We start from the raw sequence: 17,940 nt of genomic DNA on the forward strand, positions 1-17,940 counted from the left end.
CCTGTTTAAGCGATATTTAAAGTTATAAAAATCAGACACAAAAACATACTTTCTTTTAAAAAAACATACCCTTTTTTCGACGGATTCGGATTTCTGACCCTTAAAAATTCGACTGTAGCTGCAGCCTGAGAAGTATAGGTCCAATAGTTTAGTCAGGATGGCGGTTCAAAGTTTGGACCCCTTAATTTTACTTTTACTTTTTGTGCATTTCGCTACAGCTCGAGAACTTTTAAAGCGAATTGAAAGTTTTTTACAATTATAATATTTTTATAATTGTAAAAAGTATACACAATTATAATATTCGTTCATTAATTGATAATTTCATGCCCATAACTTTTCGCAAATATTTATTCTTTTATTTAATTAATGAGTCGAAAAAATTTTGATTTATAAGTCATACAATTTTTAACACTATTTTAGAGAAGGAAATTTTTCATGACAAAACACAAAATTTTAATGAAATTGGTCTGGGAGTTCCAGAGAAATTTAATTTTAAAAAAGCCAGATGCATAAAATTTGATTTCTTTTGAATCACTCACCGATTTTGCTCAAACTTAGCATTTTAGCAAGTGGATTCTTTAAAATGATGTAAAAAATTATGTACCTTACCATTTGAATTTTTTCGACTATTTGAAATAAAGTAATAAAAGATCATAAATATTTACAAAAAGTTACTTTCATGGAATAATCTTTGAATGAACGAGTTTTATTACTGTGTGCAAAAATTCTTTTAATTGGTTAAAAACAGTTGTCAAGATCTAGCGAAATATGTATAAAGAATGCAAAATTAACATTAAGTGGTTCAAACTTTCGATCGGACTCTTGACCAAATTATCGGAACCCTATATTTCAGATTAAGGCTATTGCCTATATATTATACCGAAATCCGAATGCGTCGTAAAAAATGTATTTCGAAAAAGTACGCTCTATAATGTAGAAAAAAAGTACGTTTTCGTGTCCGATTTTGTAAATTTAAATATCGTCTGCATTTATTAGCATATTTTAGTTGACCCCTCTCAAAAAATTAAGATTGAGTATAAGAACGTGAAGATCCAATCGTCAAATCAAAATAAGGGTAGTCCCTGGTATCAGAACTATTTAATATCTTATACACAGTCCAGTCACATTAATGTGACCACCCGTCAAAAACCAGAATAACCACCTTTGGCAGAGTGGACCGCTATGAGACGTGCAGGAAGAGAGTCAGCTAGGTTTCTGAAGGTGTTCACTGGGATGTTGAGCCATGCCGACTCCAGTGCCATAGCCAGCTGCGCTAGATTACGCTGTTGAGGATATGTGGCACGAGCAACCTGATAGAGGTGGTCCCACAAATTCTCGAATGGGTTTAAATCCGGAGAGTTTGCTGGCCAGGGAAGTACGGTAAACTCAACCTTGTGCTCTTCGTACCACGCACATACACTGTGAGCTGTATGATACGTCGCATTATCCCACTGGTAGATGCCATCCTTCTAAGGAAAAATCATTCGCATGCAGGGGTGGACATGGTCCGCAGGGGCAGATGCGCACTTGTGCTGATCCATCGCTCCTTCCACAATGATGAGTGCACCCAGTGAATGCCAGTAAAACATTCCCCAAACCATAATGCTCCCTCCTCCAGCCTGGATACTTCCAGCAATTGTTGCAGGATGTTTGCTTTCAGACATTTCATGCTGTATAAGGCCAGCGTTCATCCGTCCGATGGAGTATAAAAAGTGATTCATCGAATAAAACCACCTGTCGCCACTCTGTGGACGTCCAGTTGCGGTACTGGCATGCAAATTCCAGCCTTCGTCGCCGATGAACAGTAGTCAGCATAGATGCATTAACCAGGCTTCTGCTACGGAGGCCCAAGCGCAGCAACATTCGCTGAACCGTTGTTGAGGATACACACTTGGTAGCCCCTAGGTTCATCTGGGTGGTCAGTTGCTCAACAGTTGAACGTCTATTCACCCGAACGCGTCTCCGTAGCTTTCCTTCGCCTCTGCCATCTATAGCCCGTGGTGCACCGCATGTGGCACGCTGCTGATTTTGGATAGTGCCATTTTACCATGCACAGTATACTTTCAACACGGTGGCACGAAAACAGTTCACAAAATTAGCCGTTTCCGAAATGATTCCACACTTGGCCCGAAAGCCAATAATCATGCCCTTTTGGACGTCGGATAAATCACTACGTTTTTGCATTACGCCAATGCTTGAAATGCTTTCAGATGCCCTAGGACATCTTTTATATACACTCTACTGTAATATGCTGCCACCTGCCTTTTGTGATTGGTTATTTCACGTTAATGTCGAAGGTAAGTGGTGGTCACATTAATGTGACTGGACTGTGTATTTATACACAATAGAATGTACATAATATTTATTTATTCTATTTTATATTATAAGAAAGTAATTTGAAACATTTAGAACAATTATATTAACCTATATTATATAAGGAAAAGATTTTAACTTCAAGCATAATTTTTGTTTTCTTCGAAAAATTTATATATCCCCAACAGGTATTAGATAAAATAGATCATTCCTGAAACTTCGTTCGTAAGTTTTAAGAAAACTTTGAGCTACAGATACATTGTAAGCTTCCATTTGATTTATATTTTTAAAGAAATGAAAAGAATACAGAATAGCTTTGAGAATTCTGGGAGAATTCCAAACTTCATACTAAGGTTGTGAGAAGTTTACATATCTAAATGTTCAAAACATACGTAGTGACATATAGAATACAAATATTCGACATTTTAGTATACATAAAAATACTTTTTCTCCAATAAATTCTCTCTAAGTCGCTTATTTCATTCTAAAATGCAAACACGTTACGTTCAATCTGTCGCAAAATTGTAAATAAAACTGGGAAACTAGGTTACAGTAAAGAAATAGTGATGCCAGAGGCAATACATTTTATATCAGTTTACAAAACGTGCTTTTTGAATTTTACTTCGCCTGTCACAAAACTAAAATTCCAGTAATTGTGTTTGAAGGTACCTTAAAGATTCAATTCATCAAAATAGTCCATAAAAATTTTTAATATTCCTTAGAGTGTGTACATTATCTTTTTATCTACTATTATTAACAATTTTCATTAAAACAGCAGTATGAAATTATTGCGCTAAAAAAACTGAAGTTCCTTAACCTTTGATAATTAGAAATAAAATATTTTTTTTAGAATTAGAAGTGTAATAAATTTTAAATTTGTAATGAGAAAAATAGTATGGTCAAAAATATCAGAATATGGTTAAATTTAGCTTGTGTCTGGCTCTATGGAAACACCGAAAAGCTTGATAATTTTAACCAAGGTGCTTTGGTAATGATTTTAGCTGAAATAATCGCAAAATATGGTGTTATAATACGCGATAACGTTTAGTAGATGTGGCGAAATTAAGTAATTTTACCATGATTTCTTAGAACTTGCCATAAAATGATTTTCAGTTTTGTATTTTTTACTAAATATTTAGTAGAAGGAACCACCTGAGGTTTTTTCTCCGTGAGCTTAGTTAGAATGTAGCAGACTTTTGACATTTCTAATTTTTTATTTATTTGAATTTAAAACATTATGTTTTATTCATTATACTTAATGTTGAGTTTCAAAAACTGTTTGGCTTCTTTTGAGAAATTTACAAGTAAATACAATATAAAAAAAAATAGAAACTAATGCAATATAAAAAAATAAAAAAGTAGTTATATTAGAAAATATAAGTAGTTAATAAGTTATAACAGAAAACAATTGGGTGATTTAACAATTTTTATTATATGGTACTTTTATTATCGACTAAACTAGCGTAAACTTAAAAACTAAAATTTGGAACCGTAATGCATTAGTTTGATTTTAGTATAATGTATTAGTATTTTGTATTAATGATAGTTATTCTATCTTGAATTGGGTTGAGTACAAATGCGAGCGATTGTCAACTTAACTCCCAATACAGTGATTACGGTGATAGCTGTATTTAACACATTTGCTTTTTTTTTTAAAAAAAAACTTACGAATTTTCAAACCACTATTATTTTAGCAATGGTATTTAAAATTATTTTTACTCTTGAAATAGCAACTATTTTTGTAAATTCATACTATTTTTGCAATTTTGCTAAAAAACGTTTCGAGCTGAAAAAAATTGAGTGCATTAAAACACTAAATAAATTAATGTTACAATTTTGCTGAATTACCAAATTTTTTATGCCACATATTCAATCGTCGTAACCGACACAAATATCCCAACCGTGAACTTTAGCACAAAGATTCGATATTATGCGTTGGAATAGGAACTGGATAAAGACGCAGATCTCGCTTTAGTTGACTATCTCGGATAAGACACGGAACTTCTGAAATCCAAAAATAAAAAGACTGTCACCAAATGGAGAGGCTTCCGAAAAAGAATTCTGGAGAAGGCCAGGACTCACCTAGATCTATCATGCAATTGAAGAAGAAAAAGAAGTTTACAAAACTCTATATAGATAGCATGCTTTGTATTATCTCCATTAACAGACATTTAAGCCTATTAATAAAATAAAATAAAAATCTCGCGTGTTTAAAGTGCCTTGTAGTGTAAAATTAAAAATTTTAAAACTAAAATAGTTTTGTTTGATCATATGTAAAAAACTTGGATATAAATACAAAATTAATAAATTTAATTGAATCTATGTTTTTGAATTTATATCTGAGGACAAAATAAAAATTCAATCCCTATGGACGATATTATTTTTTGCGTTTTCTTAAACAACAAAATTCTATTATAATGCTTTCAAGCATCGCATTTAGATACAAAGTTAAGAAAAAAAAATTAACTCTGTCTAAGGAAGTTTTTAACCATCAACTAATTTAAATTTCTAAATTTAAATCTAATTTTAATAGTTATAATAATTTTTTTCCTAAATAATCATTCACTAATGTCTGGTAAAATCATCAATATTCTATTAACAAGTGAAAATTACTTAACAAAATTTGTACTTTTTAGTCTTCATTAGACTTTAGAACAATATTTTGAAATACTAATCCTATTTAAATTTCACTACTTTTTTTTTCTTTTTCAGTCTTGATATTGGAGTCAGAAAATATCTCAAACTAAAAAGATATTCAAAAGTAATATTTAATTTTCCTAAACAAACAAAGCTAACTTTTCTTTCTTTAACAGAGGTAATTTCTTTGATACATTTATATATTATTTTTCAGGCATCAAACATTCACCGTCTTTCAAAAATGCAATTTAAGAAGTTATTTCATTCCAAGAGCAGACTTGCACAGTGAAAACAATTCTAAGAATTCAACATCTAATTGAATTTTTAATAAACTTTTCCACTCAACTGATTCGGAAGTGGCGTCCAAAGGAAATTAGTTAAATGCGAATAAAGATCTGAAAGTATATCTTTCAAAGGATATAATCAGATCGTGGGATTTCTGCCTCTGTGTTTCGTTACTTGAGATTAAATTCAATCAACAGCTTTTGAAGGCGATGTTATTTTTGAAAGCACTCTAATTCCAATTCTAAAATGTACACGATCTGATTTAGATTCGATTGAACTTATAAAAGGAAAGTTCCCTAAATAAACTCTGAAATCAAATTAAATTACATCCCTCTTATCAGAAATTCATGGTGGGTAATTTATCCTATTCGTAAATTAAAATGTTTTAAAAAAATTGTGAATGTCAACCATTGTGAAAAAATATTTATAATTTTTTTTTATATAACTTTTTATTTTATAACCATCGTTGAACAGCCGACTCAATTTTTTGGGTTTACGACTACTAATATTCAACTCCGTAGCCTTGTAATTCTGAACCCAATCTAGATGACAAGGGAACTCTTGGATAAAGTATTCAGAGAAATTTGCCTTCAGGTCCAATCGATGGAACTAACCCACATTTGCGTTACATGGAGAGGAAGACCACGAGAATCTTCCACGGTTGGCCTGACGGCAAGGAAACTCTAACCCATGATCCGTCTACGACTGAGGATATTTTACGTCAGCACTGTGCTCGGTGCGGAATTGGTATCAACAAGCCATCACTGGAATTATCACAGATATCGATTAAAACAAATTGAGAATGTCAACTAATTTTGAGAAAAACAAACTTCAAAAATTGTGATCACAATAGAGTGTAATTATTTGCATATACTAAATTTCAACTGTCTTACTGTTTCTGTATAAATAAAAGTTATAAAATTAAAAATATATACAGTGAATTCGCGATAACTCGAATCTGATAGGACTGACGAAAAACTTCGACATATCGGAAGTTCGACTTACCGTTAGTTTCGGTTTTGGACTTTCAAAATATTGTCGGATAATTTAATTAATGCTTATTAATTACAAATCTTCTAAATGCTTACAATATTTAAGATCATTTTTCTGACAAGCCATTTACGAGAAGACTGTTTGAAGCACTTTATGATACCCTGGTCCATCGGCTGCAACTTTGCTGTTGTGTTTGGCAGGAGAAACTGCAAGTTTACTGCTTTCAAATTAGGTAGCTATGCGCTGTGCATTTATCCATAAAGAGTATCACTTTTCTCTTTTTGCGAAGAATTTCAGATCCAATTTTCTTACATAGTCTTCATATAAAACTGATGTCATCCGAAACTTTTTGTTAGACTTGTAATTTAAAGAATACGTTTTTACATTCTTGAAACATCGGGGATTTCGGTATTTTCCGATAACAAGTAAGGGCAATTTCTCTGTCCCAGACGCATTTCCTCCAACTAGGACAGTCAAACGTTCCTTGCTCATTTTACCCCCTGAGCAGTTCTCATCCTTAAACATCACAGTCTTATTTGGAAGACATTTAAAAAATAAACCCATTTCATCAATATTGAAAACATCATTTTAACTGTATGCTTGAAGTAAATTTGGTAACGTTTCATTTAACCACTGTTCACATACTTCAAGAGGGACAGCTTTAGCTTCTCCATGAAGAGTGCGAAAGACACTGTGTGTGTGTTGCAAAGGAAGGGGCAAGATATCAGCTCCTAGGTTTTTTTTTCTTGCTTTAAAAGATCCCAAAAAAATATAGTTAAAGGGAGTAAAATTCAAGTAATCGAGAATAATTAGCATGAAATTGAAGATAAAAGGGTCGGGACCTCATAAAAAAATCGAGTTATAGTAATATTCGATTTATCGTACTTCGAGTTATAGCGAATTGACTGCATTTCTTCTTCTTCTTTCAAATCCCCATTTCTAGCCTAGCTAGACAAGGTCCATGAGTTTGTTCACCTTCAAAAAGTCTAAAACAAGTAAGGGTCTTTCTATAAGGTCTTGTTTTAAAAGACCGAGGCAGTCCAGTTGATGTTATGGGGATGCCTGGGCCGAAGAGCACTTTGTACAGAGGGCAAAACACTTTTCTCCTCCAGAGTACCTCAGTGATTTCAGGTGTCCACGGCGGAGACACACGTCTTCGCCCACGGAGACAAACGATGGCGGTTTGAGACTGACGGTCTTTGTCAGCTGCCAAACAGCTAACCTGTCTGGTACCATGGTACCAATTATGACTGGGTGGAGTGAGCCATGCTGATTTATTTTTGGCTTTAGAAATGGAGAAAAGCTCTGAGGAGGTAAGAGACACTGGAGGCGCAGTGGCTCAACTGCACCTGTCTTGGCTAGACTATCAGCCATTTCATTGCTTGATATATCTACGTGTGAGGGTATCCATTGCACGTGAATTGGACAATATTTGGAGAGGTGTAAAAGTTTATAAAGGATGTTCGTGCTAGTATTGTCTCTCAGTCTGTGCCAGCTAGCCAAGTGCTGAACAGAGCTGCTACTGTCAGTAAGGATCCAAATCTCTTTCGGAATTGAAAGAGACAGTATTGAGGCAAGTCCTTCATCAATGGCAATAAGCTCGCTCCTAAAAACGGAATAGTGGTTTGGATTCCTTTTCTGGATCCTAATTTCGCTCATCTGAGTTTTGATGAAGATCCCACTCCCGGTGTGATTGTCTTCGCCCTTTCTCCCATCCGTATATCAGCCTTAGTTGGGACAGTGTAGATTCTCTCAAGTTACTATTTTCAAATATATATTTATTCTTTTTTATTTATATCTCTAAAAGAAACTAAACTGCGATGTTGTTCTTGTACAAATAAAAAACGTTGCGTAAAGTGTTAAGCAAAAATATCATTCAATAATTTTTTGTAGATCTAAATAATATAAATAAATTATTCAATCGAACAGTTAGATGCAGAAAACAAAGTCTATACAAATAGAAAAAAATGGAAAACCGATTTCGAAATTAACATTTCTGTTATGTTTTAATTTTTTTCTCAGTGTATGCTCTAAAATAATGCAATAAATATTCATATTTTTACTTAATAACCAATAATTTAAATTATTATTTTTAAATATTTTTAATTGTGCATAACCTTATTACCAAATACTATAAACTAATATAGGTACTAGTTTAACATTAACTATTTTTTTTCCAATATCCGCTTCACACTTATTATTCGCTAGGGGTTCATCGTGCTTCAAGCTTTACAATTTTGAGACTAACGGTTTGGTTATGGCAATGAGGGTGAGGTAAGCCTTGCGCACAAATCGTCCTTACTTAGTCTTAAAACCTGATATCAATCTGTCTGAAGCTGGGTGGACTTTAGCCACTACCAGAGATTAAACTCTGATACCACTCTATGGGAGCTCAGTGCACCAATGAAGCTTAATATTATCTCTTAATTTTCTTTTTTTTTTCTTTTTAGAGATTGACTTGTCTGACCAGGTTTCATCGCTATTCGTCGACAGTTCAACAATCGATGGAGTATCAACAGAAGATGATAGTTCTGCTGGTCTGCAACGACTTCTTGAAGATGTCATAACAGGAGTCAATCGAAAGAATGTAGCTTATTTCAGGTAAGGTGAAATCGTCGCGTTTTATATGTCTCATAAAGTGTCTGCCGATTTGAATAATAAATTTAAAGAAGTACAGATAGAAGGAGATAGGCAACGTTTTACTGGGCTTTGTTTAGAAAACGATCCTAACTCTATTTTTAAATTTTCAAAATTAACTACAACAATTGCTAGAAGATGGCACTGCTGACAGTAAAAATTGCAAAACAGAGGTATTCTGCTGCATGTCACGCCATTCCAATGAAAAAAAGTTTGACAGCGTATGTTAATTTTGTACCATGACGGCACTATGCTGTAGTTGCAAATAGTAGCTATTTTATCTTAAATGCTCTTAATGAAGTTTTCGTAATTATTCAGCAACACATACCATGATCCTAATTTTCGTGGCCAATTCCAGATGGGAAAAAAAATACAACAATCAAGCAGTATTCTGCCTTTACTTATCCGTGAAAAAAAAGTTAATATCGCAGTATCTATATTAAATACCTACATAAGTATATTTGTTACCCTTTAAAGCAACACTTGTTACCAAACTGCCAGTAGTATCTTTGGTCTTAATAATAGAATTGCGATTTTTGAAGATTTATCCATTAATTTTGCCCTTTATTCCTCCTTTTCTCCTAAATGTTAGTTTTTTAGGTAGCAACTCTACCTGTTGGATCTTCTTGTTACTAATATTCAAACTTGATAAAGGAACAAGTGCTTTCCTAGGAAGAAAGATGCAAACTGTACATTTCGATATCTTTCATTTCTTTTCATTTCTCTGACGTTTAAATTTTCTGCAATATGAACAATTAGAAGTCATCTACATTATAAAAAGGAGGAGTTTGCATGCGTCTCTTATAACTCCGGAAGATTTTGAGTTAGGAGCTTGAAATTCGGGTAGCGGTTCAAATTCTAAAATTCATTTAAAGATTTCAATTATTTGGTTCAGGCCGGGATAGCCTGGTCGGTAGGGCGCTGGGCCCCTATCCAAGAGGTCGTGGGTTCGATCCTCGCCGGCCGAAGACTCCCCGTGTAGTAAATGGTGACTGATGCACGTTAAATCTGTCGAGTCTCAAAGTCCTCCATGTTCCCACAACAAATCAATACCTCTGGGGGTACTGATCCAGGAGTTTCCTTGTCTTCTGGATTGGTTCAAAATTACAAGGCTACGGAGTTGAACGTAAGTAGTCGTATACCCATGAAATTGGGTCGGCTGTTCAACGACGGTTATAAAATAAAAAAAAAATTATTTGGTTCCTTTTTTCGTAGATTTAACGTAATTTTACAGTGCAAAATATTATATGAAATTGACAAACTAGCAGTTATTTGAAAGAATTGGTGCGAATATATTAATAAAAACTTACTAGTTTCTGAAAGGAAATGCTTTTGCAATAAAGACAAAAATTGATTCTAAATCGCATGAAAATATGTGTTGTCAGTAAATAAACAAGCATAAAATGATGAAAACAGTCCACACAAAAAAACTATAACAGTGAAAAAGTAAATGAAACATGTGAACTTGCACTGTAAAAAATTTTAATTTACTTCAAATAAAAAATGGTATCAGATATACAAAAAAAATTTTTTTTGCAGTGTATCTTTTAATTTTATAAATAAAGGACTGTTTCTTTCTTTCTTTTTTTTTTTTTTTTTTTTTTTTTTTTTTTTTAAATTTGCCTTTGCGTTGCCAATTATTTCTAACAAATCATTGAAAGTGAAACGTCTTAAAAGTCAGAGTTTATCATTTAGTTAATGAAACACTACAATCAGAAGGAAAGATACATGATTAGTAGGTATTTCATGAAATTTGTAGTTAAACCTGATAAAAACTGTAAAATTTAACGAATTCTCTAATATAAAATTGTTGTTTTGAGAAAAAGCAATTTAAGTTTTGAAATTGTTTCGAATTTTACTTGGCAATTTCTTTTTAAAATTCACGCCGTATAGTTATGACACTCATGAATTAATTGAATGTTCATCGATCGGAATATGAACTGAACACCAGTAGAACGTCCATTCATGGACTTCCCACTAGTGTTCTTCTATAACAGCTTCACCGACGTCAAAAAAGAGAGGAAAAGAATTAGAAATTTTTCATATATTTCAATTTGTTTTGTACCTTTCTCTTTATAAATAGCATATAAGTTGAGCTCCATATAAGTTAAGCTCTTTGCACATAAGTTTAATTCCTAATATAATGTTATTATTTATTATTATATATAATTTAATGTTGTTGTTGTTTTCGGCCATTAAAGCAGCTGGGGTTTGATTCTTCTTGTTTTCCAGTGGTGCCATCTATGACCAAAAATTTAATTTCTGCCCCACCCATACGTCACACCCGTTTATAGGGCGGACCCATTCATACATCTTTTCATTTGTACATAGATCGTATTTTTGACCTGAACCAGAGAATGATTAATCTCCAATTCAGTACCCCCAGAGGGTTTTTTTATAACCGTCGTTGAATAGCCGACCCAATTTCCTTTGGTTTACGACTATTAATGTTCTACTTCGTAGCCATGTAATTTAAAACCCTAGGGAACTCCTGGACCAAGCATTGGGAGAAATTTGCCTTCGTGGAGGACTTTTCTTGATGGAACTAACCCGCATTTGCCTTACATGGAGAGGAAGACCACGAGAACCTCCCACGGTTGGCCTGACGGAAAAGGGACTCCAACCCATGATCCGTCTACCATTGAGGATATTTCAAGTCAGCACGGTGGTCGGTGCAAGCCGGATGCGGAATTCTTATCGACCAGCCATTGCCAGAATCGAACCCTGGTTCAATTCATTGGAAGGCGAACGCTCTATCCCCTGAGCTATCGCGGCTCTCCCAAAGGTATTGATTTGTTATGGGAACATGGAAGACTTTGCGACCCGATAGATTTAACGTGCGCCAGTCACCATTTTTCTACACAGGGAGTCTTTGGCGGACTGAATATAACTTAATGTAATTTACCATATTTATATAATTTACTTTTAGTATATGTGACAATTTAAACGTATATGTTAATTCGCGCTTTAAGCTATGCTCTGCACAGACGGTAGTCAAGCTAAAGTTTATGTTCTATACAAACACTGTACATGCTAAATCTTAATTTTTAAATTGTATCTACTACGCGCACAAAGACATGAATTCTTCCTTCAAAAAATTAGTTTCATGAACACATACAGCTGAATGTATACTTTCTTACCAACAGTTGTAGAGAAAAGTATGCATGATGGAAATAAAAGAGTTTGAAGACAGCATGAAAGAAGCAAAACAGATATAATAATAATAATTTAGAATCAAAAATTTTTATGATAAATAATAAAATCAAATTCTCTAAAGCTCGTTACTTATGTTTTGTGCTTTTTATTAGTTTCGAGATTCATTGGAGTTCAAAAAATGTATTAAATGTGTAACATTACAACTTCATTTAACCGTAAATAAAATTGTTACTGGAATAAGAGTGTAAGCAATATTATTCAGTACACGCACTTAGAAAAATTATTGTGAAGCAATATTAAATGTGTGACATTACAACTTCATTTAACCATAAATTAAATTGTTAATGGAATAAGAGTATAAGCAATATTATTAAGTACACGCACTTAGAAAAATTATTGTAAAGCAAATATTAAATGTGTGATATTACAACTTCCTTTAACCATAAATTAAATTGTTAATGGAATAAGAGTGTTAGCAATATTATTCAGTACACGCACTTAGAAAAATTATTGTGAAGCAATATTAAATGTGTGACATTACAACTTCATTTAACCACAAATTAAATTGTTAATGGAATAAGAGTATAAGTAATATTATTAAGTACACGCACTTAGAAAAATTATTGTAAAGCAATATTAAATGTGTGATATTACAACTTCCTTTAACCATAAATTAAATTGTTAATGGAATAAGAGTGTTAGCAATATTATTCAGTACACGCACTTAGAAAAATTATTGTGAAGCAATATTAAATGTGTGACATTACAACTTCATTTAACCATAAATTAAATTGTTAATGGAATAAGAGTGTAAGCAATATTATTTAGTACACGCACTTAGAAAAATTATTGTAAAGCAATATTAAATGTGTGACATTACAACTTCATTTAACCATAAATTAAATTATTAATGGAATAAGAGTGTAATCAATATTATCAATAACACGCACTTAGAAAAATTATCGTAAAGCAATGTTTAAAATTTCATGCCATTTGTTAATTTTCACAAAAGTTGCACTTTTTTTCAGATTGAGAAACATGTAAAAACTCTTTTAGAGTTTGGTTGAAATAAACTTCTAGATTCTTTGTTCAAAATGAGACAATTTTTTTTCAATTTTTGCTAACTTTTTTTCCCTTACTTAAATATTAACTTGAAAGCTCTGGTGTAGATGTACTTTATTTACTTCATTTTTTTGACAAAAATTTTAATATATATCTATAAATAATATATTAAGTGTTAGTAACAGTCAAATATTTTTGTCACATCGTGATTGATTTGACGATTCCAAATACTTTATTTATGAATCAGAAAAAATAGTTAGGGGACATTACTTTAGCTTTAATTAAAGTAATAAATCATGGAGAAATATCCATTTTATTATTTTACCCATTAAAATGCAAAGAATAAATTTAAGCTTATCCTATAAACTTTCCGCTCTTAAATCCAGTGGGATCAATGAAATATATATGAATGAATATCTTATGAAATATAAGCTTTTTAATTTTAAAGAATGAATAAAAAAGTATAACGCTGATCATGAATGAGGTGAAAGTTTCGAAGGCGAAATTAAATTTCTGATGCATTTAAAATTGCTTTTTAAATGAGCTGTCAAATAGTATACAAAATTATTGAATGCCTAAATAAATTAAATTGCATGAACGGTGCAGAATGTTTCAAAGGGATTAAAAGAAGTAGTATTTTTTTTTTCGTCTTTTATAGAAAGTGACTTTTTTAATATTTAAAAGAATATAGTTACTTTAATTGAACCAATAAAAAATAAACATAGTTTTTTTTCTTTTGCTCTTTTGAGCTAACAGATTAAAGATTTAAAAGTCAAAACTAATTAAACATGAAATGTTAAAACCTTTATTTTTCATATATTTAAAATATGAAAAATAGTATTGATATTTTTCAAAAAAAATCATTTATTAAATAAATGTGAATAAATAAATATAACAGGTTATGAAATTCAAAATTCCTTTTAAGTAATATGTTTGAAAGTCCTAAAATTATATTTTTAAATCTGAAATGTTATGAAAAATAGATTAATTACAATTAAAATTTAAAAAATATTTATTATCTTTATTGCCTTAGAATAATATTATAAGCAATTACACTATATCACAAATAAGATTAGATACTTTATTTAGAAATATTTATTACATACAATAAGTGCACATTTTAAATATGTCCAGTATATATTACAGTTATATATATAATTTTATTTTTGCAATTTGAATATGGAATATTAGATATATTTTTATAAAAGTATTGAAGAAAATATTTCGCAGCGATTATGAAACAGTATCTGATGATAAATAATATAATCAATATTTTTTCATAATTATGTAGTTATATGATGATAATCATAAGGTGTGCCATAAGCATTTCATTTGAATTTTGCTTATCAAACATATATTGTTCGTAAATTACTGAAGCATTTTAAAATCAATTAAATAAAAATGAAAAGGAAATGCCCTGTTTGCTGCGTTCCTCTTAGGAAACCAGTTATTTTTTGAAAATTAGGTTTAGAAACCTTTTATGAAGCTTGCTAACAAAAATTGCTGACCACTGAAAAATCATAAGACAATAATTTAAAAAAGATAATCAATTTGCAAACAAAATTAGCCGATGCTTGTGCAAGTATTTCAATTGGATCAGATACGTAGCCAAAGACTTTGTTTCATATTTCTTCTAGTTAGAAGCGCCATCTTTTTCAAACTTATTTGCTTATTTTAAAATTTAGTGAAAATTTAGAGATTATTTCAGATTGTCAGCCATTTTTAAAATATCCACTGTGATAATTCCTGTATAAAATCATCACATCATATATTGATAATAATTTTAGGATCACAAATACATCGTAAGTATTTGTAACTATTTTATTAATAATTTCTCTGAATTAGGAAATAACAAAAAATGTTTATAATCTAATAGCTATATAATATATCATAATGATTGTAAATAGATATCGATGTATGAAAATAAGGGACTGTAATTCCGAATTTGTTTTAGAAGAGAAGGAACAAGGCATGGAACATTTTAACCACAATCAATTAGTTTTCGTTAAATTGAACAGCATTAACTAGAATTTATGATATTTTTTAACCCTAACTACCATAAGAGTTAACATATCATATTTTGTTTCTTAAAATATAAACTCCCAAAACAAACGATATGCCTTACTAAGCTGTGCAACTCAAAATGTCCCATCATCACAGAGTTACCATTGAACAATGTCTTCGAATTCTCGAGAATCTAAATATTAATAAGGAACTCTCATTTCTGTTATTACTTTTCAAAGCTTCTCCAGCTGTTTTTTAAAATTGTTTCATGTTTTTCTAGGTAGAAGCGCCATCTGTTGTCATACACAGTTATTTTAAAATTTATTGAGAATGAATAGTTTCCTTAACAGAATACTGTTCACTACGAATAGTCGGCCATTTTTGAGACATCTATTGGAATAATTCATGCGTATAATCATCACATTACTTATTGATAATAATTATACGACAATATTTATTTGATAATTATATTAATAATTTCTTTAAATTATATAACAATAAAAAATTTATTATCAACAAATAGCTATATGATATATCATAATGATTTTAATTAGATGCTGATAAATGAAGAGGATATAGACTGCAAGTCCAAATTCCTTTTAGCTAAGAAGGAATAGGATATAGAGTATTTTAACTAATATATTAATTTTCAGCATATTGAGCATGAATTCGATAGAATTAATGACATTTTACGCACAAACCACCATAAGAGTTAATTTATCATATTTGATATTATTTCTTAAAAAATATAAACTCCCAAACCAAACGATATGCTTCACCGAGCGGTGCGACTCAAAATGTTCTATCATCATTGAACAATGTCTCCGTCTTCTCGAGAATCTAATTATTCCTGAAGAACTCTCATTCCTGTTATTTATTTCTATTCATTGCTTCCCCAGCTGTTACTTTAGAAAGTTCCACTATCGTCTCATGTTCCATTGTAAGATACGCATACTTAATCATTAATCAATGTATAAATCCCTTTCGCCTTAACAAATCTTATTACTTTTCTTTACTAAAATTGATTAGTTCATATTCATTGCTTCTACCAATTTTTCCCTTCTTAATATCGATCAGCTTCTAATTTCATTCAGTGATTTTCCGCAAACGATAACAAATTATACTTAGAATTAAGTAATGCATTGATTTAGCTCTTACGGCATTTTTTATGACGATTATTTAAGATAATTTCTCGTAGATTTTCAAATGAATAATTAGTTTAATAATTTTATTAACTTTTTATTATGTCTCTTTCTAAGAGTTTTGTAAAAGAAAAAAAACATTATTCGATTATCAATTATAATATCGATTGGAGGATCGATTTCGATTCGTTAATAAATTTGCTTTGGGGTTTCCGTGAAAGTGTGGATACGATTTTCAACTTCGATTGCAATTTTGCTCATAAAATTATCTGTTTCACCATATCATTGACTGAATGAGATTCTGTCCCACTATATTACTGAATGAGCGAGATTCTGTCCTAGAATATTTTGCCTTCGGAAGATTCTGTCGCACTACCATAATGAATTAGTTAGATTAATTCTCACAATAATTTTTCTTCGTAAGATTCTATTATTGAATTAGTGAGATTCTATGCCACAATATTTTTCCTTAGTAAGATTCTGTCCCACTATGTTTAAGAATTGATATTCTATCCTATATTGTCCTTTTTTTCTTTTTGTTGTACTGTATATTGAATGAGTGAGATTCTACCGCACAATATTTTGTTGGTGTAAAACTCTGTCTCAATAAATTTCTGAATGAGTGAAATTTTGTCACACTCCATTGTTTCAAGGGTAATATTTTATCCCACATTGTCAAAATTTTTAGTTCATCTTAAGACCAAAAAAATGGTGGCAACTACTTTACACTAAAAAGATCTTCCACTTACGCCCAAAACCAAACATAATTCCTGGTGAATTTAAGTACTTATTTCATTAGTGAAGTACTTATTATTTTTAAATACCCGGTACAAAATAGCCGTCACCATTTTAGTTATTAATTAACAATAAAATTTATAATTACGGCATGCTATGATACACACGCGAGTAAGTTATTTCTAGGGAAAATATAAAGTAAGAATTATTAACTTAGGATGCATATATATAACAAATCTGGAAATAAAATTAGTTCATCATCAAACATAAGCATAGCACAGAGAGGATACGAATTTCGATATGAATTCGAACTAGACTTAACAAAACCTAATCATAATTCTAACAAGATGTTGTGAAATAGAAGTTAAATAATTCATCACATCTTATGAATGTGACTAGCAAACTAATCATATGCAAAGAAGTTAAGTATTATGAAATTATTTGATAAAATTTTCAGATTTATGTAACTATTCTTATGAAAATGTAAATATCTTTATCATACAACTGAAAACTTACGTCTTTTATAATAGTTTACAATATTAGTTTGTCTACTTTATTCGACAAGAATATTAGAATTCCTCGGCAAATAATCGAATATGATATTAGAACTTGCTCTACAATAGGCACAGGGGTCTGTTTCTAGCCTAGTTAGGCTTCGATATCCGCCATCTTGGATCAAAAAGTAAAAGTTTTCATATCTTCCAAAATAATGTGGGTAATTAAGTAAACTCACTTACTATATGTAGCTGTGACTAAACCTGAATTAGAATTAAAATTCTACTTTCAATTTTTTTAATGAAGCTTAACTAAAAAAAATATATTTTTCCGTAATAATACTTTAGAGTCATTCAAAGTATTTTGAGATAAACAATTCCAATTTAGAACTTCTACATTCAATAAAAAAAGCGTTTTTTATCTAATGTCTAAGTCCTTCAATTGTGGACGTCAATTGAAAAAAAGGTGTCGTAAATATTCA

The 17,940-nt window shown here is 31.1% G+C and overlaps 1 protein-coding gene across 4 annotated transcripts in view; it reads left to right on the top strand.

Moving 5' to 3' along the window:
- The window catches only part of LOC107456032 (protein qui-1), a 246,807-nt gene that overhangs the window by 150,859 nt on the left and 78,008 nt on the right, over nt 1–17,940 (top strand). For all 4 annotated transcript variants that reach the window (XM_016073796.4, XM_071181411.2, XM_016073797.4 and 1 more), the window contains one exon: nt 8,679–8,829. In XM_016073796.4, the coding sequence (XP_015929282.2) occupies nt 8,679–8,829 (151 nt within the window). The remainder of the gene's footprint in view (nt 1–8,678; nt 8,830–17,940) is intronic.

Source organism: Parasteatoda tepidariorum, chromosome 8 (assembly GCF_982258835.1).
Source record: "Parasteatoda tepidariorum strain Cologne lab strain chromosome 8, Ptep-v5.0, whole genome shotgun sequence".
NCBI classification, from domain to species: Eukaryota; Metazoa; Arthropoda; class Arachnida; order Araneae; family Theridiidae; genus Parasteatoda; species Parasteatoda tepidariorum.